This window comes from Rhinopithecus bieti, unplaced genomic scaffold (genome assembly GCF_001698545.2).
Source record: "Rhinopithecus bieti isolate Rb0 unplaced genomic scaffold, ASM169854v2 scaffold_42219, whole genome shotgun sequence".
Taxonomy (NCBI): Eukaryota; Metazoa; Chordata; class Mammalia; order Primates; family Cercopithecidae; genus Rhinopithecus; species Rhinopithecus bieti.
Genome location: NW_016817843.1, coordinates 1,137,140 through 1,161,064, shown reverse-complemented (window position 1 = coordinate 1,161,064; position 23,925 = coordinate 1,137,140). Strand labels below are relative to the sequence as shown.

Sequence of the window (23,925 nt, the reverse complement as noted above, 5' to 3'; positions counted from 1 at the left end):
ATAATATTTATAAGTGTTATTCTCATATAAGGAACATTTTTTGCCTCAGTTAATCGACTTTTAACTTATAAATAATGCATACTATTATAAAATTTAGAAAATCATTATAAGAAAACATGATTTAATTAACCTGAGGATAAAAAAATTTTAAATATGAACTATGGTGTACTTAAAAAACAATATGTCGCCGGGCGCGGTGGCTCAAGCCTGTAATCCCAGCACTTTGGGAGGCCGAGACGGGCGGATCATGAGGTCAGGAGATCGAGACCATCCTGGCTAACACGGTGAAACCCCGTCTCTACTAAAAAATACAAAAAACTAGCCGGGCAAGGTGGCGGGCGCCTGTAGTCCCAGCTACTCGGGAGGCTGAGGCAGGAGAATGGCGTGAACCCGGGAGGCGGAGCTTGCAGTGAGCTGAGATCCGGCCACTGCACTCCAGCCCGGGCCACAGAGCGAGTCTCCGTCTCAAAAAAAAAAAAAATAATAATAATAATATGTCAAACATATGTGTTTGTTTTAGAGAATGGTACAAAAGTGAGTATTGATGTACTGGTCAGCCACCTCTAGAAATAGGACATTACCCACATAGTAGAAGGTCCTTACATATCTGTTCTTGGATGGTCCCCTCCTGTCACATACCCCGATATTATAGAGAACCACTGCCCTACCTACATTTTGTGTTACCTTACTCTTGTTTTTCTTTATAATTTTACATCTTTATAAATTGCTAGATTTTATGTAGTTTTGAACATACATAGATGGAAATATATGTTCCTTTTTCTTCACTCAACTTTATTTTTTAAAGTGTCATCTATGTCGACTCATGTAGCAGTAGCAGTGGGTCATTCATTTTCTCTGATATATAGATTACTTTGAACATATCACAATTTAATTACCCATTCTATTGATGATAGACAATGGGACTTGCCCCTTTCTCCATGTCTTTTTTTTTCTGTAACAAAACAGTATTGCTAATGAATTTTTTTTGAGACAGGGTCTCGCTCTGTCACCCAGGCTGGAGTGCAGTGGCTGGATCTCAGCTCACTACAAGCTCTGCCTCCCGGGTTTACGCCATTCTCCTGCCTCAGCCTCCCGAGTAGCTGGGACTACAGGCGCCAGCCACCTCGCCCGGCTAGCTTTTGTATTTTCAGTAGAGACGGGGTTTCACCATGTTAGCCAGGATGATCTCGAACTCCTGACCTCGTGATCCGCCCTTCTCAGCCTCCCAAAGTGCTGGGATTACAGGCTTGAGCCACTGCGCCCGGCCACTAATGAATATTTTTATACCTGTGTCTTAGTGTACACTGGTATAAATTTCTATATGGCTGGTGATAGATCAAATGGGTGGACCTACCTATACATCCCAACTGTTTTCCAAAGTGGTTGTACCAGTTTACACTACCATTGACCATTTATAAGAATTATTGTTGTTTGGGCCTGCTGCGGTGGCTCACACCTGTAATCCCAGTACTTTGGGAGGCTGAGGCAGGTGGATCACGCGGTCAGGAGCTTGAGACCATCCTGGCTAACATGGTGAAACCCCGTCTCTACTAAAAAAATACAAAAAAATTAGCCGGGCGTGGTGGCGGGCACCTGTAGTCCCAGCTACTCAGGAGGCTGAGGCAGGAGAATGGCGTGAACCTGGGAGGTGGAGCTTGCAGTGAGTCCGAGATTGCACCACTGCACTTCCAGCCTGGGTGACAGAGCGAGACTGTGTCTCAAAAAAAAAAAAAAGAGAGAAAAAAGAATTATTGTTCCTCTACATAGTTGCCAACACTTGGTGTTGATTGGCTTTGATATTTATATTTCTCAGTGGCTTTAATTTGCATTTTCCTGATCACTAGTTAGGTAGAGCATCTTTTCATATGCATTTTGCCCATTTATGTTTCCCCTTCTAGGAAAAGTCTTTTTGTCCTTTATATTTTTCTATTAGATTGTCTTTTTTTCTTCAGGTTTTTACAAGTTCTTTCAAAGAGGCTGCTTATACTAATCCCTGATGTCAAGACATTAGTCTGGTAGTAAGATGAGTAAAATGAATTTATTTGTCAGGATAGATATTGTTGCCAACTTCAGTCAGGATAATTGGGACAGTGGCAAATCTAAATTAAAATTTTTCTCCTTTCCTTTAACTATAAAGGATTCACTTTAAGAGATTTGGAAACTCTTCCCTTTGGAATTGCTCTTCCCATCAGAGATGCAATTTATCACTGTCGTGAGCAGCCTGCCTCAGACTGGCCAGAAGCTGTCTGTCTCTTGATTGGACGTCAGGATCTTTCCAAGCAGGCCTGTGAAGGAAACTTACCCAAAGGAAAGTCTGTGAGTATCAACATAGAAAGTTCAGAGTTCCAATTTTGGCCTTAAATAAAATCATAAAGTAGAAATGTTTTTCATTTTCCTTTAAGGCTTTTTCTTTTTTTTTTTTTTTTTGAGATGGAGTCTCGCTCTGTCGCCCAGGCTGGAGTGCAGTGGCCGGATCTCAGCTCACTGCAAGCTCTGCCTCCCGGGTTTATGCCATTCTCCTGCCTCAGCCTCCCTAGTAGCTGGGACTACAGGCGCCCGCCACCTCGCCCGGCTAGTTTTTTTTTTGTATTTTTTAGTAGAGACGGGGTTTCACCATGTTAACCAGGGTGGTCTCGATCTCCTGACCTTGTGATCCACCCGTCTCGGCCTCCCAAAGTGCTGGGATTACAGGCTTGAGCCACCGCGCCTGGCCAGGCTTTTTCTAAGTATATGTATCAGCTTGTCTTTTATATTATATGCCAGGTGGGGTTTGTAATTGTGTGCGTCTTATTAATTGTAAGTTGAGCATAGGAGCAGGAGATTTTGTGAATGTTCTATCTTGTGCCTGGATCTTTCTTTGCCTTGAGTCAGGACAAGTCCTGAGTGTAGTCGTGGAGACTACCGTGGCTATTTCCCTACTTGTACCACATTAGTAACTAACCACTTTGTAATTATTACATAGGAAAAGGGAGAGCACATATATCCTGAATTTGGATGAGTAATTATATATAAATATTTTCTACTGCATATTTTTTGATGTCTTGAATTTTTTGAATTTAACCTTTTAAATAGGTGTAAACATACTTGTTTAATCACATAAAACTGTAGCCCCAGGGAAAACATGTGTTTTTTTCACTAGAGTTGTTTAAAAAGATGTTTTAAGCTGTCCCTCCTAAAATACTGTCTTTCATCAATCTTCAAGTTTGTTTTTTTTTTTAAATGCGTTCTAGGAATCCTGCAAGTAGAAAGTAAAATTATTTCATTACTCTTCAATTATCTTTTAAATCATCTTCTCTTAAAAGCTGAAAATGAAACTTTTTTTTTTTGAGACGGAGTCTTGCTCTGTCGCCCAGGCTGGAGTGCAGTGGCCGGATCTCAGCTCACTGCAAGCTCTGCCTCCCGGGTTCACGCCATTCTCCTGCCTAAAGTCTCCAGCCTCCCAAGTAGCTGGGACTACAGACGCCCGCTACCTTGCCCGGTTAGTTTTTTTGTATTTTTTTAGTAGAGATGGGGTTTCACCGTGTTAGCCAGGATGGTCTCGATCTCCTGACCTCGTGATCCGCCCGTCTCGGCCTCCCAAAGTGCTGGGATTACAGGCTTTAGCCACTGCGCCCGGCCGAAAATGAAACTTTTAAAACTTGTTCTAGAATTCTAGGTAACTTTAAAAAATAAACAGTAGAATCTCATCAAGGAGGATTCAGGAATAATAATTCCACTCCTGGTGACTCTTTTATGTTCATGTCCGTGAGAAGACAGTGTGGGAATTTGGCCTTACCTCTTAGTAGCTTTTGAATCAATACATAATAATCAGTACATTGTAACTATGAGTCACCTTAGGTCTTATTACTGCTTCTTCAGAGCCTATATCAAAACTTACTCCTAACCTCACAGTTGCCTAATGAGTACCCATGCTGGAGTCAGTTTCCATGGGCATCTGATTCTCCAGCAGGGTCATCCCAGCACATCTCTCTCTTAATCTGCGTCTCAATCACAGCTCTTTGTTGAATTAGTATTTATATCCTGTTTTAAACAGAAAACAAATCTTTTTGCTTATAATATGGCTTTCCTGTGAGAGACAGCAGTTCAGCACCATTAGCATGAAAACATTAATCTGTATTTGAATGTCATTTTAAGTAATTCTGTCTAAATACAGTTTGTTCATTATTTGAGGCTACATTTTATAACTAATCCCATCTGAATTTATTTTGTCACTATTTGAGACTATATTTTATAGCTAACTCACCCATTAGAATATAGGTTTTTTTAAATGAGATATTTTATAGAAACCAAAATGAACTTTTAGGAACTAAAAGTAATTATTTGGTCATATCTACTTTTTTTATTTTTTCAGGCTAACCTTGTTGTTTTCACATTAAATGTTGTAAAACTTTAACATTTCAACTCGGAGTTAATCTTTTGTTAAAAGAGTATAATACTGTTTTTGAGGGAATATGATATGATTCCATGCAGTTCACATCTATGTTGCAGTTAGGTTTAATTATTTGGACTGGGAAGCCCCATATTAAAGCACATGCTGGGCTTATGAGAACATAATGACAGTCAAGGAATTTACCCTCTTACTTGTTTTGCTGCAGTTCAGTACTTTTCCTTCTAAGAAATTTTTATTGGAAATACATTTTAAAAAAATAGTGAAAACTGGCTGGGTGTGGTGGCTTGTGCCTGTGATCTCAGCACTTTGGGGTGGCCAAGGTGGAGGACTGCGTGAGCCCAGGAGTTTAAGACCAGCCTAGGCAACATAGTGAGACCTCATCTCTACTTACACAATTTTAAAAAAAAATTTAGCCAGGTGTGGTGGTATGTGCCTATAGTCCTAGCTGTTTGGGAGGCTGAGATGGGTGGATCTCCTTGAGGTCAGGAGTTCAAGACCAGCCTGGTCAACAGGGCAAGACTCTGTCTCTACAAAAAACAAAAAAAATTAATCTGGGTGGGTGGTACACATACGTAGTTCCAGCTACTTGGGAGGCTAAGGTGGAAAGATCTCTTGAGCCCAAGAGGTGGAGGTTGCAGGGAACCATGATCCCACCACTGCACTTCTGGCCTGAATGACAGAGTAAGACCCTGTCTCAAAAAAAAAAAAAAAGAAAAAGAAAAAATAATGAAATCCAACCATGATCCTATCTATTTAAAGTGTAAAGTAAGAAAGTATTTTATTGTGTGACTTCCCCCAACCCTTTGTGTATATCCTTTCAGGCTTTTTTCCTTCTCCTTCTATTAATGAACAGACAATATTTAAATTGGCATTATTAGCAGTGACTAGTATTCATACTCTACTTGCAATAATTTGTTTATTTTTTAAAATGATCAGGATGTAGTTTTTTTATAGTTTATTCAGAATATTTATCTGCTTGTGTCCAGCCTCTTGACTGTTGTCCTAAATTTAAATTTTCCCCCTCATTTCACGTAACAAATATTTCCAAGTAGGGAATACAGTACTTTTGTTTGTTTGTTTTGATTTTTGTTTGTTTGTTTGAGACAGAGGCTCACTCTGTCACCCAGGCCGGAGTACAGTGGCGTGATCACTGCAACCTCTGCCTCCCGTGTTCAAGTGATTCTTCAACCTAAGCTTCCCCAGTAGCTAGGACTACAGGCGCGCGCCACTGCATCTGGCAAGGTAATTTTTGTATTTTCAGTAGAGACCGGGTTTCACTGTGTTGGCCAGGCTGCTCTGGACCTCCTGACCTCAGGTGATCCACCCGCCTCGGCCTCCCAAAGTGCTGGGATTACAGGCATGAGCCAGCAATATAGTACTTTTTAAAAAGATTTGTAGATTAGAGTCCTGGTATACATTGTGGTCCCAACCCATCCCTGCTTTGGAAAACGTATTTTCTCTGTGCTTAGCGTAGTCATGGCACATCAGCCTACGTATTTTCATGTTCAGTAAGTGCATGTTGACTGCTTTTTAAATTATTATTACAATAAAGTCTGTTACTCAGGTGCTCTCATCAGATGTTCCTTCAGGAACAGAAACTGAGGAGGAAGATGACGGCATGAATGACATGAATCACGAGGTCATGTCATTAATTTGGAGTGAAGATTTAAGGGTACAGGATGTGCGAAGGCTCCTTCAGAGTACGCATCCTGTCCGCGTCAACGTAGTGCAGTACCCAGAGCTCAGCGACCATGAGTTCATTGAGGAAAAGGAAAACAGGTGAAAGAAAACCCTGGGCACTATCTCTTGTCATGTTTTATTGTTACATTTGGGTCTTGTTTATATTTGTCTTTCCTTCAAATTTTTAGCGTTTAAAACCCTAAAGAGATTTAAAAGATACTTTCAAGTTAAAATGTGCCCTCTGTTTTAAGCTTTCATCCAACTTCAACAAACCACGTGTGTTAGCAAAATATCTTTGGCTTTTGACGACATAATGGTTGTATTTCAGATCTTCCTTCTCTTGAAATACATATACCAGTTTACTCTTTAGAAAAGGTGAATGTAAAACTATTTTGCCTGGTAATTCCCTTAAGAATTTACAAACAAACAAAACACTGTACTTGTTTTTCTGTGTCTTGATCAGGAATAGATTTTGAAGTTAGTGGGGTTTTTAGTGTAGTTTAAACTTACATCAGTGTTTTTTTTTTTTTATATGATAGTTAATACTCCAAATAAATAGATAAGGCAAACTAGATAAGCCTTTCTTCTGCCACTCCCCTGCACAGGATACATCCCTTGATACATTTTAAGACTCAGTGGTAAACGACATCACATGCCTGTGACATTCCAGAGCTATTCTCTTGGGACACTTCTGTTTTAAAATTCTCTCCTGTTCTTTTATCTGCTTGTGTCTATCGTCTATCATTCATCTACCACTGTTTTCTAGTTCTCCTTACTTTTTTTATGGTACTGCTTTGAGGGGAAGGGTCACCCACATTCAGCCACAGGCTGCTGAAGATGTGAATTAGTTGTGATTTCCCTATCAACTGTTTCTTCCCCACATGTCCCCAGTTATTAGTCGCCTGTGAATAAGGAGATGGAGTGACAGAAGTTGAGTTTAGAGCTAGGATTTATGAGCATGACCTCTAGAGCCAGGCGTGGCCATGCTGTGCTGGGTGACTTTGGTTAAATTACTTTACCTGTTGTTGCCTCCATTGCCTCATCTGTAAAAATAGACATTCCTCATGGGATGGTACTATGTATCAAGTGAATTATTTTTACATAGCACTTAGAATACTGCCTAGTATATAGTAAAGCTCAGTGCGGTCAGCCATTATTAGTAGTAGAGTGCATTGATTCTAAGATGCAAATTTTTTCACTTTTTAATATCTCTGAAATCAGATGTGTTTTTCAGTGAATAGGTGTCATAGTTTAGTTGGCAGTGCTTTTTCTTTCTTAGTATCTCATGAAATAATGATACATCTTATCAGTGGCATCTTATATTCAGGGGATATAATATTGTTCTTATTATAATTGTGTTACTTCTGCAAAGTTGAAGTGAATTATGTATACGATTTCCTCTAAAAAAATTCTATGGGCTGCAGTAGCCTCTTGGCTTTGAATTTTCCTGATCCCAAATTAATGTGGCGGTTGTGTTCCCAAAGAATCTTTAAGACAGAAAAATTTTTCTTTCCAGTTAGCTAGAAAAGCAGTTATGTGTCTCCGGTTAAGGAGGGAGTATGTTTATGAATAGCTTTGTCTGCAGAGAAAATGTTCGTCACTTGTCAGCCTCTGAAGGGATGTTTCTGTGTCTTCAGACATAACTTGTATAAGCATTTCTTAGTTATAAATGCCCTACTTCCAAAATTTCTGTTAGTTTTTTTTAAGTGGCTATATGGAATGTTAAGCTATTTTAACATAGGAACAAGTTGAAGAGTAGTATATTAATTTCACAGTAGAGCCCACAGAAACCATTTTAACCTTGAACATACCTGATATATAATGGTATTAGTCCTATAAATCTAGTCATCATGTAAGTGAAACCAATCTGTATTTCCTGTGGAGACACCATGAAATCCATTCACCTCTAATATAGGGACCTTGTTTCTTTTCTTGTGTACAGGCCACAGAAATGGCACTTCTGAGGCTGTATTGGCAAAAGGGATGGGAGGAGGATTCCACATGTACTGAGGACAGCTAGACTGAAATTAACACAGTGATAAAAACCCCAAAAGTACTGTATTTTCCTTTGAGAAGGTTAGCATCCATCAGAGTGGAATTTTAATTTTCTTTTTTTTGAATGCCTAGAGACAGTTGGCTTGGTTTATAGGCCAGGTGGTTTTCATTCAATGTAAATATGAAACAAAACAAAGGAAATATGTCTCTCCCTAAGGGTGTAATAGGAACAAGAATATTAAAATGAAAATAATCATGTTTGGGTAGTTCACTCACATCTTTGTATGAATTTACTTTGAGACAACTTCATCTTACATAGAATACCTTTTGAAATATTTACAGATGATATTTCAATTGTGCTTTGCTTTAAAAATTTTCACATGTTGGTTTTTACTTTAATTACAGATTGCTCCAATTGTGTCAGCGAACTATGGCTCTTCCTGTAGGACGAGGAATGTTTACCTTGTTTTCGTACCATCCTGTTCCCACAGAGCCATTGCCTATTCCTAAATTGAATCTGACTGGTATGTTAAATTCTGGACTCAATGAGAAAGGAAAATGATTAAGTACATGCGTTAAGTGTAGTTCTTTAAATTAGTTAAGATGAAAGAAATGCTGCTTCTATCCCCAGTGATTTTAAATATTGCTAATAGCTGCTCTAGTGGTTATCAAAGTTCAAATACCACGTCAAACTAAACCTTGAGAGAAGCAGATTATAGCTCATTACTCATTTTTGCTTTTTAATGAGGTGATTTCAAGATACAACAAGTCACTTGGAGAAGTTCAGAAAGATATTGATAATCATGAGTATTAAATTTTGAATAATCTTAAGTATAATATATAAAATATTTAGTTTTAAAATGTCATATCATAGTTTGAACAGATGATCATTGTATAAATCAAGGAATGTACTAAGCAAAAGAGAAAAAAATGGTTACTTACGGTATTCCCACTCTTCCCACTCTTCTGCGTCACTCCTTTTAACATTTTAGTATATATGTTTCCCAAGTTTATTTCCACATATTTATAATTTTATATCTGTTTAATTATCAGAAAATTTAAATCTATTTTAGTTATTTTTCTTAAAATTTACAGTGAACATCCTTTTATATTTAGCAAATAAATATATGTTTATAATTATGTGTATGTATTGTATACAGGTGTTTTTAATTGATACATTCATTTTTATTTGCTTCTGAGTATTTCATTCAGTGGATATACCATAGTTTATAGAAGCAGCCTGGTATTGTTGGAAATTACAGTTTTTTGATATTGTAAACATTGTTGGGGTGTATTTGTCCTATGTACTTAGATGCAATGCTTAGAAGTAGAACTCTTAGGACACCAAGATGAATGGTTTTAAGGAACATGTCAAGTTGCTTTTCTGGTTGGCATGAGTTTTTATTTCTGCCATATATAACTGTAGTTATAGTCTTGATTACAGTGAGTTTTATAGTGCGTATCCACCTAATGCTGATTTGAATGTGTTCTGAAGGTGACAATTGCATAGTTGAAATTATCATTGAAACTCTATTATAGTATATATGGTTTTGTGAAACCTGTACAAAATGTATGTGTAATGTATGTAGTAGTGTATAATATATATAGTAGTATATAAAGTATAATATAATGTATAATAGTATATAATATATGCGAACATAATCGTACAGTATTTTAAATTGCATACTTTAAAAAATCCAGAGTTCCACTCAGATTTGTGAAAAGCTTGTGCTTTGAGCAGCATGCAGGAAATGAGATTGACTAAGTGAAGAACACATTCCCATCTCCATATCGTGCTTATTCTGAGCCCTAATCTCATTAAGGGACATAGTGAGCAGAGTTGCTTTTAATATTTAAATAGTCTCAGAGGTAAAGCACCTGTGGCAAAATCTTAACAGTTATTGATTCTTGATGGAAGACATGGTATATAGATGTTCATTTTAGTAGTCTTTCCAACTGTTTATATGAAAGATTTCATATAATAAATGTGGGTTAAAAAGAAAATCTCATGCAGAATTGGCAGATGTTAAAATGTATTCAATCTGGGTGATTTAGTACTCAAGTGATACTTGGGTGGGTTCTAAAAAATATATACATGCATCTTTTTTTCTGAATACATTTAATGGAATTTCCATGATTTAAAATGTGCTTATGACATTAATCCAATGTTTTATTCTTTTAGTCATTCTGGTAGGCCAAAAAAAAGGTTATCCTGTTAATTTAGGAAAAAATATTTTCTTAAATAGTTGCTTAACCCACACTGATGTGACCTGTTGTACTTTTGTATGTTGTTATTCTCACTGAAGGAAATTTACCTCACCCTTTGCATTTTATTTTCTCTCGTGTGTGAGTGTTATGTTTTATGCATATGATGAATGAAAGTTTTAGAAAGGTTATTCAGTTTTTCCATATTGATATGTCTGCCTTTTTTTTTTTTTTTTTTGAGACGGAGTCTCGCTTTGTCACCCGGGCTGGAGTGCAGTGGCTGGATCTCAGCTCACTGCAAGCTCCGCCTCCCGGGTTTACGCCATTCTCCTGCCCCAGCCTCCCAAGTAGCTGGGACCACAGGTGCCCACCACCTCGCCTGGCTAGTTTTTTTGTATTTTTTAGTAGAGACGGGGTTTCACCGTGTTAGCCAGGATGGTCTCGATCTCCTGACCTCGTGATCCGCCCGTCTCGGCCTCCCAAAGTGCTGGGATTACAGGCGTCTGCCTTTTTTGAGAAAGTACAAGTGTAACTTACGAACTTATCACTCATTGTGGTGCTGTCTAACACTAGCAGTTGAGTTAGCTTTTAGGTACAAAAAGCATTTAGTAAAGACAAATAAGTCTTACTTTGTGCTTTGTGTGTATATGTATACATGCTACAAATAAGACACTCTATATCTACTTTGAATTTATTTTACATAACATCTTAGAACTCTTTTAAAATGTATGTATATATATAGAGAGAGAGAGGAAAAAAAGAGGGGGGCATATATAGGTAAGAGCTGTAGCAGATTTATTTAGGTTCTGTTTTTTTTTTTTTTTTTTTTTTGTAGTATGTTCAGTTTCCTCTGTCTTGCTGCCATGGTGTGTGAGTTTGTCCAGTGTCTATGATCTTGGCTCAAACTGCTATACTTCCACCTTTTTTTTCCCTCTTATAGCCTCCAAGGTTCAAGTGATTCTTGTGCCTCAGCCTCCCAAGTAGCTGGGACTACAGGCGCGTACCACCAGGCCTGGCTTTTGTCTCTTCTTAAGATGTCATTTTTCCTTAATGTCCATGGAAAAATATAGGATAGAGCATTCGAAATTAACACCAATGTCATCAGATGTTGGGATTTATAACTTGTGTAGTTTAGCAGTGATGTTAGTCTTCATTTTGGTTTCTAAGCTCTCTACCGTTTGAAAGAAAGATTTCAAAGCAGTGATTATCCCAATCATCTCTGTATAATGTTAAATTGGTATCAGTTATCTCATTATATAGCCTTATACATTTTAACTTTAAAAAGGACCATGAACTGTTTAGACAGTGAAGGTTTTTCCAGTTTGCATTAAGTTTTACTCACATGTACAAAAGTTGTAAGTGGTCATAGAGACCTAACATTCCACGCATTGATGGTTTTGAATGTAGAAAATGTAAGTAATCTTGGTCTCAAAGATCTAGTCTTGGTTTTGTGAATTTTTGTTCTCTCAATGTTAAATTTTGTTTGGCTGGATAGGGCGTGCCCCTCCTCGGAACACAACAGTCGACCTTAATAGTGGAAACATCGATGTACCTCCCAACATGACAAGCTGGGCCAGCTTTCATAATGGCGTGGCTGCTGGTCTGAAGATAGCTCCTGCCTCCCAGATCGACTCAGCTTGGATTGTTTACAATAAGCCCAAGCATGCTGAGTTAGCCAATGAGTATGCTGGCTTTCTCATGGCTCTGGGGCTGAATGGACACCTTACCAAGCTGGCGACTCTCAATATCCATGACTACTTGACCAAGGTGAGAGCCTGTGCTCCCAGTGCCTGGCTAGTAGTAGCTCCTAATTGCTCTGTTTGCTCTTCTTTCTTCATTCTTGTACTTCTAAGTCCATTTGTCTCTCAGTACATGGAATAATCTTTCTAAAGCATAAATCAGAGCATGTCACTTCCTTGGTCAAAGCCATTTAATTAATGATCTCCCGTTGCTTTTTTGTTTTGTTTTGAGTAAGGCGGAGTAGAATTTAATGAGTGACAGAAAAGCTCTCAACAGCGAGAGGGGACCCAAAGGTGGGTTGCCGGCCACAAGGCTGAATCTAGGGGTTCTTATGGGTGTGAAATGAGCGTGCATGCTGATTGGTCTGTGGGTATGCTTGAGAAAGCACCATTTAGAAATAGGCACGATAGTGTAGAGGACCAACTGGGGAAGGACAGGTATATGTAAAATAGGTGAAGGATAAGGACCAATCAGGAGAGAGTGTGCCAAACAGGAATGAGAGCTCTCTAGTCCATGGATTTATCCAGAACTTGTAACTTGATTTTCTGGCTTTCGACTGTCCTTGGCTTAAAGGCTGAGTTTCACTTGAGAACTTACCTGCCTCCTGTCACTATCAATCCCCACTCTGAAGAAGTACATCTAACTGCCGTTAGGATAGGCGTGATGACTGTCCTAACTGCTTCATGCTGACAGAGGATGTTGTTTTGGGAAGCAGCAGTCAGGTCTCTCTTAGAGGCCTATCTAAGGGTCCCTGGTAAAAGGGAGCCATCAACTGAGGTTCCATATGCATGACCATTTGGAGTTTGATGGCCTCTAGGCGAGAAAAAACACATTTTACAAGGAGGTTAAGTACACATGAACCAAATCTGAGTATTGCAATGAGAACGCAAAGAGGAACTAAAAGGGGGAAAATCTATGCCCGTATATTAGGGAAACCTAGAAAGGACAGAAAGAAAACCTCTGAAAATGGAGTGTTCTATTCCAGGATTCTGCAAAATAGGGTTGTCATGGGCATGTCTACCTAGATCATTAGATATGTTATAATTAGGCATCACAATGCCTTTAATTAGATTTTTCATCCATAGGCTGCAGAATCCAGTAATGCCCGATAATCCCCTTAGTTAGCTGAGGGTCTTGGGGAGAGGGGAAGGAGAAAGTGGGTCCAATTCTCTTCTTGCCCAGTGCCCTGGTCCCTTCTGACAAGACCAGGCCTAGGTTCTTCACTGAAGTTTGATGGAGTTGAGCCTTGGACTTTGAAACTTTATGTCCTCCGTCAGTTAGAAATTTAAGAAGAGCCTTACTGCCTTTCTGAGAAATTTCCTCAGTTGGGGCACAGAGGAGAGTGTCATCTACATATTAAGACTTTAACTTGAGTTTGAAAGAACTCAGAGAGATCTTTTGACAATGCCTGCCCAAACAGGTGGGGGCTGTCTTGGAATCCCTGTGGTAACACCACCCAGGTTAGCTGGGTAGTCTGGTTGGAGGGATCCCTGAATGCAAACAAGTTTTGGGAGTTGGGGTATAACGGTATGCAGAAAAAAGCATCTTTTAATTCCAAGAATGCAAACCATTTAGTTTCCTGTGGTATCTAAGTTAACAAAGTATAGGGATTGGGAACCACTGGGTAAATTGGTTCGTTACACCAGTTACTCATTAAGGAGGTGGAGATCCTGGACCAGTCTCCATTACCTGTTGGGTTTCTGTACTCCCGATATTGGGGTATTACAAGGACTGTTGCAGGGTTTAACAAGGCCCTGCATCCTTAGGTTATTAATTATGGCTTCTAGCCCTTTCCTAGCTCCTGTTTTTAGGGGATATTGTCTTTGATTAGGGAAGGAGATGGGATCCCTGAGATGGATTTGGACCGGTAAGACTTTGTAGCTCAGCCAGTTTTTCCCTGAATTGCCCAAACCTCTGGATTAATATCAGTCTCCACCAGAGGGAGGCAAAGAGTCTGTCCTGGAGCCATAAGGATGGTGGTTCCCTTGTGAGCTAAAATATCCCTACCTCAGAGGAGTTGGGCTTTCAGGTATGATTAAAAAGCCATAGGTAAACAAAGGGTCTCCCTAGGTACAGCTAAGGGGTTGAGATAAATATCTGGTCAGAGGCTTTCCTGAGACGCCCCTCACAGTCGTGCTAAGGGAGGAGGGGAAGCCCGGTTTGGAGAGGAGGACAGGAATGGCTGCTGTGGTATTGAGGAGGAAGTCCATCCTCTGAGTCCCTTTGACCTCCAGAATCACCCGGGACTCGTGGATGATAATACAGCCTGAGCTGTCAGAGCTGGGGAGGAGAGCCCTGGGACCCAGCAGTCCTGTTGGACCATTTGAGAAGCCGGCTCTGAACCTGGAAATGGACGTCTCTGGAGGCAGTTCATCCTCCAGTGGTCTCCCTTACAGATTGGACAGGGCCGTGGGGGCTGCTTTTGATATTGAGGGCAGTTTCTCTTTTAGTACCCCCACACTGATAACGGCTGGTCATAGAAGGAGAAGCTCCCCGGGAATCCAGAGGTTTATATGCCTATATGGCAGCTATTAGTGCCTCTGCCTTTTTTTCGTTCCTTTTCTTCCTTTTTCTTGGGCTTCCTCATGGTCCTGATTATAAAAGACCAAGGTGGTGACTTTCAGGAGATTCTCTAGGGTACTATCTGGTCCAATAGCTAATTTTTGCAGCATTCTTCTAATATCTGGGGCTGCTTGGGTTATAAACTTGTCTTTCAAAATTAACTGGCCTTTTATAGAGTCAGGAGAGAGATGTGTGTTTAATTAAAGCGTGTCTCAGTTTTTCCAGGAAAACAGAAGGGTTCTCTTCAGACCCTTGGTTTATGGTGGATAACTTAATGTAATTGAGAGACTTGGCTCTAGTTCTCAGACCTTCCACTATGCATGCCTGAAAATGTTTTCTCTGCCACTTTCCTCGAGCAGTGTCTGAGTCCCATTGAGGATCACTGGTGGGTGCAGCCTGCTTGACTGTCAGAAAGGGCTCCCTAATTTCTTCCCCTTTTTGGTAGGTGCCGTAATAAGATGCAAACATTTTATCTCCAGTTGTCTCAGCAACCTGTAAAGCTGCCTGCTTCTCTGAAGCTCTAAGTCTGGTTGAGAAGTAACATGATACCCTTCCATGAAAGCTCAAACACTTGAGTAAGGTTCTGAAAGTCTTCAATATACCTATCAAGGTCGACAAAATTTTCCTAGATTTCCTTTTATCTGCCTCAAATCTTGTGAAGAAAAGGGGACTTGTACTTTCATAGGACCATATTCACTAGGCATTTCCTGTAAAGGAAGAAGTGATGCTGGAGCGTATCCAGATAGAACTCTTCTAACAGGATGAGGGTCAAAAGGGGGTCTGGATAAGGGGGACAAGATGATCCAAGAGGAGCTGGGACCTGGGCTGGTGCAGGGGCCTCTGCCTCCTTTTCTAAGGAGGCAGACTGTTTTTTCCCCTCTGTCTGGATTAAGTCTGCCTTGCTGGATATCACTGCTATAAGTGCAGGGTCTGTTCTACATTGTTGACAGAGCTTGGGGTTATCCCGCAGGGCAAAAAAGGCCTATACATATGGAATTTTTGACCATTTTCCTTCTCTGCGGTAGAAGAGATCTAGCTATTGGATAGTATTATAATTAATATTTTCCCCAACTGACTAGGTCTCCCCATCTTCCAGCTTCTAGCTGGGCCAAGCCTTGGTACTGATAAATGCCAGGCATTTTTTCTTCAGAGTCAGGATCAAAGGAATCCCAGTGTCTCAAGATGCACTTGAGAGGAGTGCAGGCTACCCATTTAGAAAGAGAGAGGGGAGAAAACCGCATCCTTAGTCTTTCCCTCTGCGGTCCTGGAGTCCAAGGCCTCTCTCAGGCTTGCCTTGGTCGTGGATGTGCACGCAACCGCCATTCATGACCAGGGGAGGATCAAGCCATCAGGAACCGTCCCGTTTACTTGCACTCAGCCTTGACCCTCCTTGTTGACTGCCTTTGATTTCTCTGTCTGAATTCTATATAAGCTTGAGACTAAGATGGATCCAGGGGGTTCCTGTATATTATTTGTCTATAATTTTCATTTGGCTGGCAGTTTATTTAGCTTCATCAGGCATAACCCAGCATCCTGCCATGAAAAGAAGCAATTTATCAAAGAGACACATAACTAAGTAACATTTCTCAGAAAAGCAGTAGGGAAAACATGATAGGAAAGATTGGAAGTCTTTGTCCGACACTGGAACAGGCTGTCGGGGACTGGGGGCCAGTCTAGGGTCCTTCAGATAACACCAAGGTACCCTTGGCCAGATACCTTTAGTTGCCCCAGGACCTTATTCTGATCCCATACAATGGCTGAACTTCTGTGAAGGGAAACTGGTTTAAAACAAGGCCAACATTCCCAACACCAGAGGGGAAGGAGGGATCAACCATTGCTCTTAATATACATTCTAGGAGCTGGTGTGATCCTATTCACTTCTGCAGCCCTAGTTGGTACCACTGTTCTTTTTTTTTTTTTTTTTTGAGAGGGAGTCTTGCTCTGTCACCTAGGCTAGAGTGCAGTGGTGTGATCTCGTCTCACTGCAACCTCCGCCTCCGACGTTCAAGTGATTCTCTTTCCTCAGTCTCCTAAGTAGCTGGGGTTACAGGTGCGCAGTACCACACCTGGGTAATTTTTGTATTTTTGATGGAATCAGGGTTTCACCATGTTGGCCAGGCTTGTCTTGAACTCCTGACCTCAGGTGATCTGCCTGCCTCGGGCTTCCAAAGTGCTGGGATTATAGGCGTAAGCCTCTGCACCTAGCCCCACTCTTCTTCTTGCTCCCCCACGCTCTAACCATACAGATGGGCTATTTTAGCTTCCTGGCAGACTAAACTCCTTCACTTCACAGCCTTATTTTTTTTAAGGAATCTTTATTTATATAAATATATAAAATTCACCTACCATACAATTCACCATTTAAAGTGTATAGTACAGTGGTTTTTAGTATATTCACAGAGTTGTGCATCCATCACTGCTGTTAATTTTAGAACATTTTATTCACCCATAAAGGAACCTTGTACCCACTAGCATTCCTCTTGTACCCACTCCCCATTCCTCCACCCCACCCCCACCTTCACTTCAGCTCCTGCCAACCATTTATCTTTCCATCTCTATGGGTTTGCCTTTTCTGGACCTTTCGTATAAATGGAGTCATACAAAATGTGGTCTTTTAGGATGGGCTTCTTTCAGTTAGCCTGATAATTTCAGGGTTCATCTGTGTTGTACCATCTATCAGCAATTCATTCCTCTTTATTGTTGAATAAATGTTTTATTTCATGAATGTACATTTTATTCATAAGTTGATGGATATTTGGGTTATTTGTACTTTTTAGCTATTACGAATAATACTGCTATGAACATTTGTATACATGTTGTTGTGCGGATGTATGTTTTCATTACTCTTGGGTACGTACTTAGGAGTGGAATTGCTGGGTTATATGGTAACTCTGTTTAACTTTTTGAGGAACTATAAACTGTTTTGCATAATGACTGCACCATTTTACAACCCCGTTAACTATACATGAGAGTTCAAGTCTCTCCATATTTTTGCCAACACTTGTGTTGAGTCCAGCCTCATTCTTTTGCATGTGTCTTTCCACTTGTCCCAGCACTGTATTTTGAAGACTGCCCTTTACCTGTTGTATTGTCTTGGCACCCTTGTGGTCAGTTAATGTCAATGGGAGGGTTTATTTCTGAATCACCTCAGAACCATTTACATGCTGTTTTATCACCTGAAACAGTCTTCCTCACCTTCTAAACTTGAGTGTCCCCTTTCCTGCTACTGTTCCTGGCTAATTTGTTTTCATCCTTCAGGTCCTAATATAAATTTCTTTGTATAATCTTTAGAGATTTCATCCCTAATAATCCTCTAGTCCCTCCCAATCTAAATTAAGCTCTTTTAAAATACTCTTTCGTAATACTTTGTACTTTCTTATTGTACTACTTTTTAATAATATATTTGTTTATATTTTTTAATTTAACACTTTTTTTCCTATTAAGACATTAGGTCCATGAGAGCAAGGATCATGTTTGTTTAGTTTACCACTATATTCTCAGTGCCTCTCATTGTGCCTGTCAACATAAAAGTACTTCTTGAAAGTGGCAGGCAGTATTTTATTTTAAACTACATATTTATTTTGTTTCTATCTTAGGGCCATGAAATGACAAGCATTGGACTGCTGCTTGGTGTTTCTGCTGCAAAACTAGGCACCATGGATATGTCTATTACTCGGCTTCTTAGCATTCACATTCCTGCTCTCTTACCCCCAACGTCCACAGAGCTGGATGTTCCTCACAATGTCCAAGTGGCTGCAGTGGTTGGCATTGGCCTTGTATATCAAGGGACAGCTCACAGACATACTGCAGAGGTCCTGTTGGCTGAGATAGGTATGGGATTAATAGTGCTGAATCTTCATAGGCATGCATTTTCCACTCCACATAAATCCAAGTAAAAATGATAGTAAAATTACAAAAAGTAAGAAAAGACAATAGTAGCTTTTGTGAGCAAAGAATGATCTAGTACTAATTTAAAAAAAAATCTCTAAATAATGTTATCCAAGGCCGATGTAACTGCAGGTTATTAACCTCCATATTTATTTGCTAGCTTGTTACTGAATTCCCGTGGTCACATTTAATGAGGTACCTGTGGTTTTAATCACATGTGAGTATGCTGTTTATCATGCTGTGTCTTTACCAGCAATGTCTAGCAGTGGCCTGCACTTAAAACTGAAAGAGTAGATTGTTTTTGTCCCTGAGAGACAGTAAACTATACACATCACAGTGTTCACTGTGTTGGATACAGCACTTCCAATAGAAGTCAAGTAATTGCTTTCCTCCTTTACATGCTGGTGGGTATGTTGGTGATGAACCTGGAAATGGTAAGGTCCACACACTCACTTTAGTGAACAGTGTCTCTGTTTCTTACTGGGTCCAGACTTTTTGGAAATCTGTATTATGCGTTGTCTTTTTCTGCCTAATGGAAGTTATTGGCATTATTAATATGCTCAACAATTTAGTTACATACTTACATGTCCTATTCAAGATCTTTTCTACATTTCTGAATATATTGTTACATGCATACATTTCTGAATATATTGTTAAAGATGTATTATTTAGTATAATGGTATCAGATAGCTGTTGCCACAGTGATGCTTCATACATACAGGCATAACATTGGCCCAGGCAGCTCTGCTTTAGGCTATAGCTGTGTAGCCGGCTGCTCCGCTGCTGTTCTGCCTCACCTGCCTTATTCTGGGACCCAGGCTGGAGGGTGTTTGTCTCGTGGTGTTGACAGAAACCTAAGAGAGAACCAGTGAAGACCGGGACACATAATTTAGTCTACTGTAATGATAGATGAAATTATTCTCAAAGTTGAAATGTTTCTGCTATCAAAATACATAGTAGCATAAGTTAGAGATCTGAAAAACATGCAGAAAATATTCAACACTGGTTTTTAAAGCATGTTCGTCTGGAAAGTAGTTTACCATTCTTTGGCTACATCATGATGATGTCTGATGATGTCACTGCACAGTCTCACAGCTGTGGCATACTTCTTTCATACTTTATTGTGTATGTATGTAGATTTCATCTTTAATTCCTATGTATGTGCCTTTTTATAGGATTACTGTTAGAATGTACATTAAAAATTCTGTTTGTATAGATCATTGTTATAAGTGATTTTAAAACAAATTTTGTATAATACTCATTGAGTTGACGGTCTGTAAAATGCTTTTTTTATTAACTTTTAGAACTTTTAGATTGTTTTAGTAATCCTTTGTTGTTGTGTATAAACATTACACTGATTACCTTTGTGTGATTTTTTTTCTTTAATATTTATTTATTTATTTATTTATTTATTTATTTATTTATTTATTTATTTTCAGACAGAGTCTTGCTCTGTTGCCCAGGCTGGAGTGCAGTGGCGTGATCTCGGCTCACTGCAGCCTCTGCCTCCTGGGTTCAAGCAATTCTCCTGCCTCAGCCTACCAAGTAGCTGGGATTACATGTGTCTGCCAGTATGCCTGGCTACTTTTGTAGTTTTAGTAAAGATGGGATTTCTCCATGTCGACCAGGCTTGTCTCAAACTCCTGACCTCAAGTAATCTGCCTGTCTTGGCCTCCCTAAGTGCTGGGATTACAGGCATGAGCCAGCACACCTGGCCGAGATGTTTTTTTAAAAAATAAAACTTTTTTTTGAATACTTTTCCCTTTAAAAATGTTTTCTACTGGCCAGGCGCAGTGGCTCAAGTCTGTAATCCCAACGCTTTGGGAGGCCAAGACGGGCGGATCACGAGGTCAGGAGATCGAGACCATCCTGGCTAACACGGTGAAACCCCGTCTACTAAAAAAATACAAAAAAAACTAGCCAGGGGAGGTGGCGGGCGCCTGTAGTCCCACCTACTCGGGAGGCTGAGGCAGGAGAATGGCGTAAACCTGGGAGGCGGAGCTTGCAGTGAGCTGAGATCCAGCCACTGCACTCCAGCCTGGGCAACAGCGAGACTCCGTCTCAAAAAAAAAAAAAATGTTTTCTACTACTTGGTAATTTTTTTTAGTAAGACTCAAAGTTTCACAGTATTTGAATATCATTGCTTATAAAGACTTAAACTGGGAAATTAAAAAGAACTATTTTGGGCCCTTTTCTTTTTTTAGGTAGGTAAACCTACATTTGTGGACACCATTTATTATAGTGTCATAACTTTCTGAATGGAGTTCTATTCCATTCGTATCGCCAGTGCAACTTGCTAGAAAGTTAAGTCTAGGATTTTTATGAGTTGAGATTTTGAGAGGCTAGTTTGAACTGTGTCGCTTTTCTTTTTACAGGACGGCCTCCTGGTCCTGAAATGGAATACTGCACTGACAGAGAGTCATACTCCTTAGCTGCTGGCTTGGCCCTGGGCATGGTCTGCTTGGGGGTAAGCATAGTCTGTGCCTTCCCATGCTTCAGTTAGGACATCTACACGTTGAAACAAATAACCTTGACACCTAAACCTGAATACTGGCCCTTACTATGACTTAATCTGCTGCCCAGCTCTCTTGTCTTTTGGATATTTTCAAAGTACCAGATTTGCAAATGGAGAGAAACTGTGGTCAAGAGTGGGACTTTAAGATTTATTTTCCTCCAGCTTACAGTGTTCATGAACAAACTAAAGGGAATGAAGTTGTTTTTTTTTCTTTTTCAAGTGTTCAAGACATACAATGAATAAGTGACAGCCCACTATGATTGAAAACAGAAAACAGTGAAAACGTCTATGATCGGGAGCCTTAAGAGTCTGTAGTAGCTGCGTGAAACAAACCCTAACTCCCTTTTGCCATAGTGATGTTCACTGTGTATCCCAGAATGTTGTCCCAGTAACATCTGCCTTGTGACAGAATGCAATATCAGATTGCCCCGTCTCTAACTGCATCCAAGAGATGTGTACAGAATTACCAGAAACATTTCCTTAAATGATTGTTTCACTTGAAATGTGGTTCCCCTTAAAAAACCACCAATACATTGTTATGGTCAAGCTAAATGATATAAAGAAAGTTATAAGGCCGAGGCAGTCGGGTCACCTGAGATCGGAAGTTCGAGACCAACCTGACCAACATGGGGAAACCCCATCTCTACTAAAAATACAAAATTAGCCAGGTGTGGTGGCACATGCATGTAACCCCAGCTACTCGGGAGGCTGAGGCAGGAGAATCACTTGAAGCCAGGAGGCGGAGGTTGCGGTGAGCCGAGATCGCACCATTGCGCTCCAGCCTGGGCAACAAGAGCAAGACTCCATCTCAAAAGACAAAAAAAAAGGTTACAGTGGAAGGAATTTTTTCTCATGTGTGTTCTGAAAATCCACCTTGTAGTTGACCATCTGTTGGGGCCTTGAATTCACATTGGCATGTGAGCTAAAGAGGCTGGTAGTATAATGGAAAAGAATCGGCTGGGTGCAGTGGCTCACGCCTGTAATCCCAGCACTTTGGGAAGCCGAGGCGGGTGGATCACGAGGTCAGGAGTTCGAGACCATCCTGGCTAACACGGTGAAACCCTGTCTCTACTAAAAATACAAAAAAATTAGCCGGGCATGGTGGCGGGTGCCTGTAGTTCCAGCTACTCAGGAGGCTGAGGCAGGAGAATGACGGGAATCCAGGAGGCGGAGCTTGCAGTGAGTCATGATCATGCCACTGCACTCCAGCCTGGGTGACACAGCGAGACTTTCTCAAAAAAAAAAAGTAATCACACAGGAGTTGCAACTTGAATTCTGGTCCTAACTAGTGAGTCAAGTCATTTAACTACATTATTGTCTATTGCTTGATCAGCTTCATGGATTGTTGGTGGCCATGTTTTACATGTAGCCCTGCAACTTACTATAATAGCTGTATAACCTTGGGCTTAATCCCTCTATGCCACACTTTCCTTATTTATAAAATGGGGTTTTAATAGTAGCTATTTGATATGGCTGTTCATTCATGTTAAACACACAGAATAGTGCCTGACACAGAGCATACATTCAATAAATTACTATCATTATCATAGTTATTGTTGTTGGAAAAATTCTTAAGTACAATAATGAAAGTATTCAGGTATTTACCGTTCAGGTTTCAATTATATAACTAATATTTTTCTTTATTGTTAAATGTAACTAACTCTAAAGCTCTTAGGTATTCTAAGACAGTACTTAAAGTTGAACATGTATTAAAACTTGTGTGAGAATTATTAAACATTAATAACTCATGATTTATTAACTCATGATTAATGTTTGCTTTAAATTGGAAATAAAAAAACCCAAAACCTGAAATAACCTGCTTTGAGGTAAGTTAGTTCATTTTTATATTTGTTATGGGTATATGTTGTGGATCTTCCTTCATAAGATTTCTTTTGACTTGTCTGTTACCGTCTTTTCCAGCATGGCAGCAATTTGATAGGTATGTCTGATCTCAATGTGCCTGAGCAGCTCTATCAGTACATGGTTGGAGGACATAGGCGCTTTCAAACAGGAATGCATAGGGAGAAACATAAATCGCCAAGTTATCAAATCAAAGTAAGTACGCATCACAGTAAGAGATCAAAAGTCTGGAAGCTAGGAAGTTAATTGGGAAATACTAGTGTTCATACTAACACTGGTAAATATATTAATTTTAAGCATAGCTAGTATTCAGAGGGATTTTATAATAATTCAGAACTCTTTTACATGCATAAACTCTTCTTTCAATAGGAGGGAGATACCATAAATGTGGATGTGACTTGTCCAGGTGCTACTCTAGCTTTGGCTATGATCTACTTGAAAACCAATAACAGGTATTTCTACCCACCCACCCTTCCTTCCGCCGTGATAGTGTGATAGCCTCTCTCACCTTGGTTGTAAAATTCAGTTATCTCATGTGTTTATTTCTCCTGTACTGGGTTAAGCTGATTTTCCTTCTTTCAAATACTGTAAGTTTTTGGAGGAAAACTTGCAGTATTTGAAGTTATAAAGATTTTACCTAGAAATAATATATTTGGCTATTTTAATGGTATTTGACAATATAGTTTTCAATTTCTGTTCATTTCTGTTTTGTAGTTGATGTCAGTAACACCCAAACAATGCCCCTGTTTGTTTTCATCAATTTAGCATATTGCTGTGAGGACTGGTTAAGTCAGAAGTACTTACCTTTAGTCTGATCTTGGTTACCATGTAAAACAATGGTTTTTGCCTACTTCAAGAGCTTTTGTAATTACCAAACCATCTACCTTCCCAACTTGCTATATTAGTGCTGACGCTTGAAAGTAGACCTGTGGCATTTATGCTTACACTTTGCATAGAAGAGTAAGTTGAGTACAGGACATTATGCCGTGTATTAAGTCTATTAATTAAAAAAAAGTTCTAAGATTCAAGGAACTTTTCCGTGTTCTACATTTCTCCCTTTAGAAAAAGTAAATGTGTGCAGAATTAACAA

General features: G+C 39.8%; 1 protein-coding gene across 3 annotated transcripts in view; it reads left to right on the top strand.

Annotated features, from left to right (window-relative positions):
- ANAPC1 (anaphase promoting complex subunit 1) overlaps window positions 1-23,925 on the top strand; it is a 128,834-nt gene that overhangs the window by 68,502 nt on the left and 36,407 nt on the right. For 2 of the 3 annotated variants that reach the window (XM_017856210.1, XM_017856213.1), the window contains 8 exons: window positions 2,138-2,316; window positions 5,943-6,169; window positions 8,471-8,589; window positions 11,766-12,037; window positions 18,169-18,403; window positions 20,836-20,927; window positions 22,896-23,030; window positions 23,205-23,287. In XM_017856210.1, coding sequence (XP_017711699.1) covers window positions 2,138-2,316; window positions 5,943-6,169; window positions 8,471-8,589; window positions 11,766-12,037; window positions 18,169-18,403; window positions 20,836-20,927; window positions 22,896-23,030; window positions 23,205-23,287 — 1,342 coding nt within the window. The remainder of the gene's footprint in view (window positions 1-2,137; window positions 2,317-5,942; window positions 6,170-8,470; window positions 8,590-11,765; window positions 12,038-18,168; window positions 18,404-20,835; window positions 20,928-22,895; window positions 23,031-23,204; window positions 23,288-23,925) is intronic. The other variant, XM_017856211.1, reaches the window with a different exon arrangement.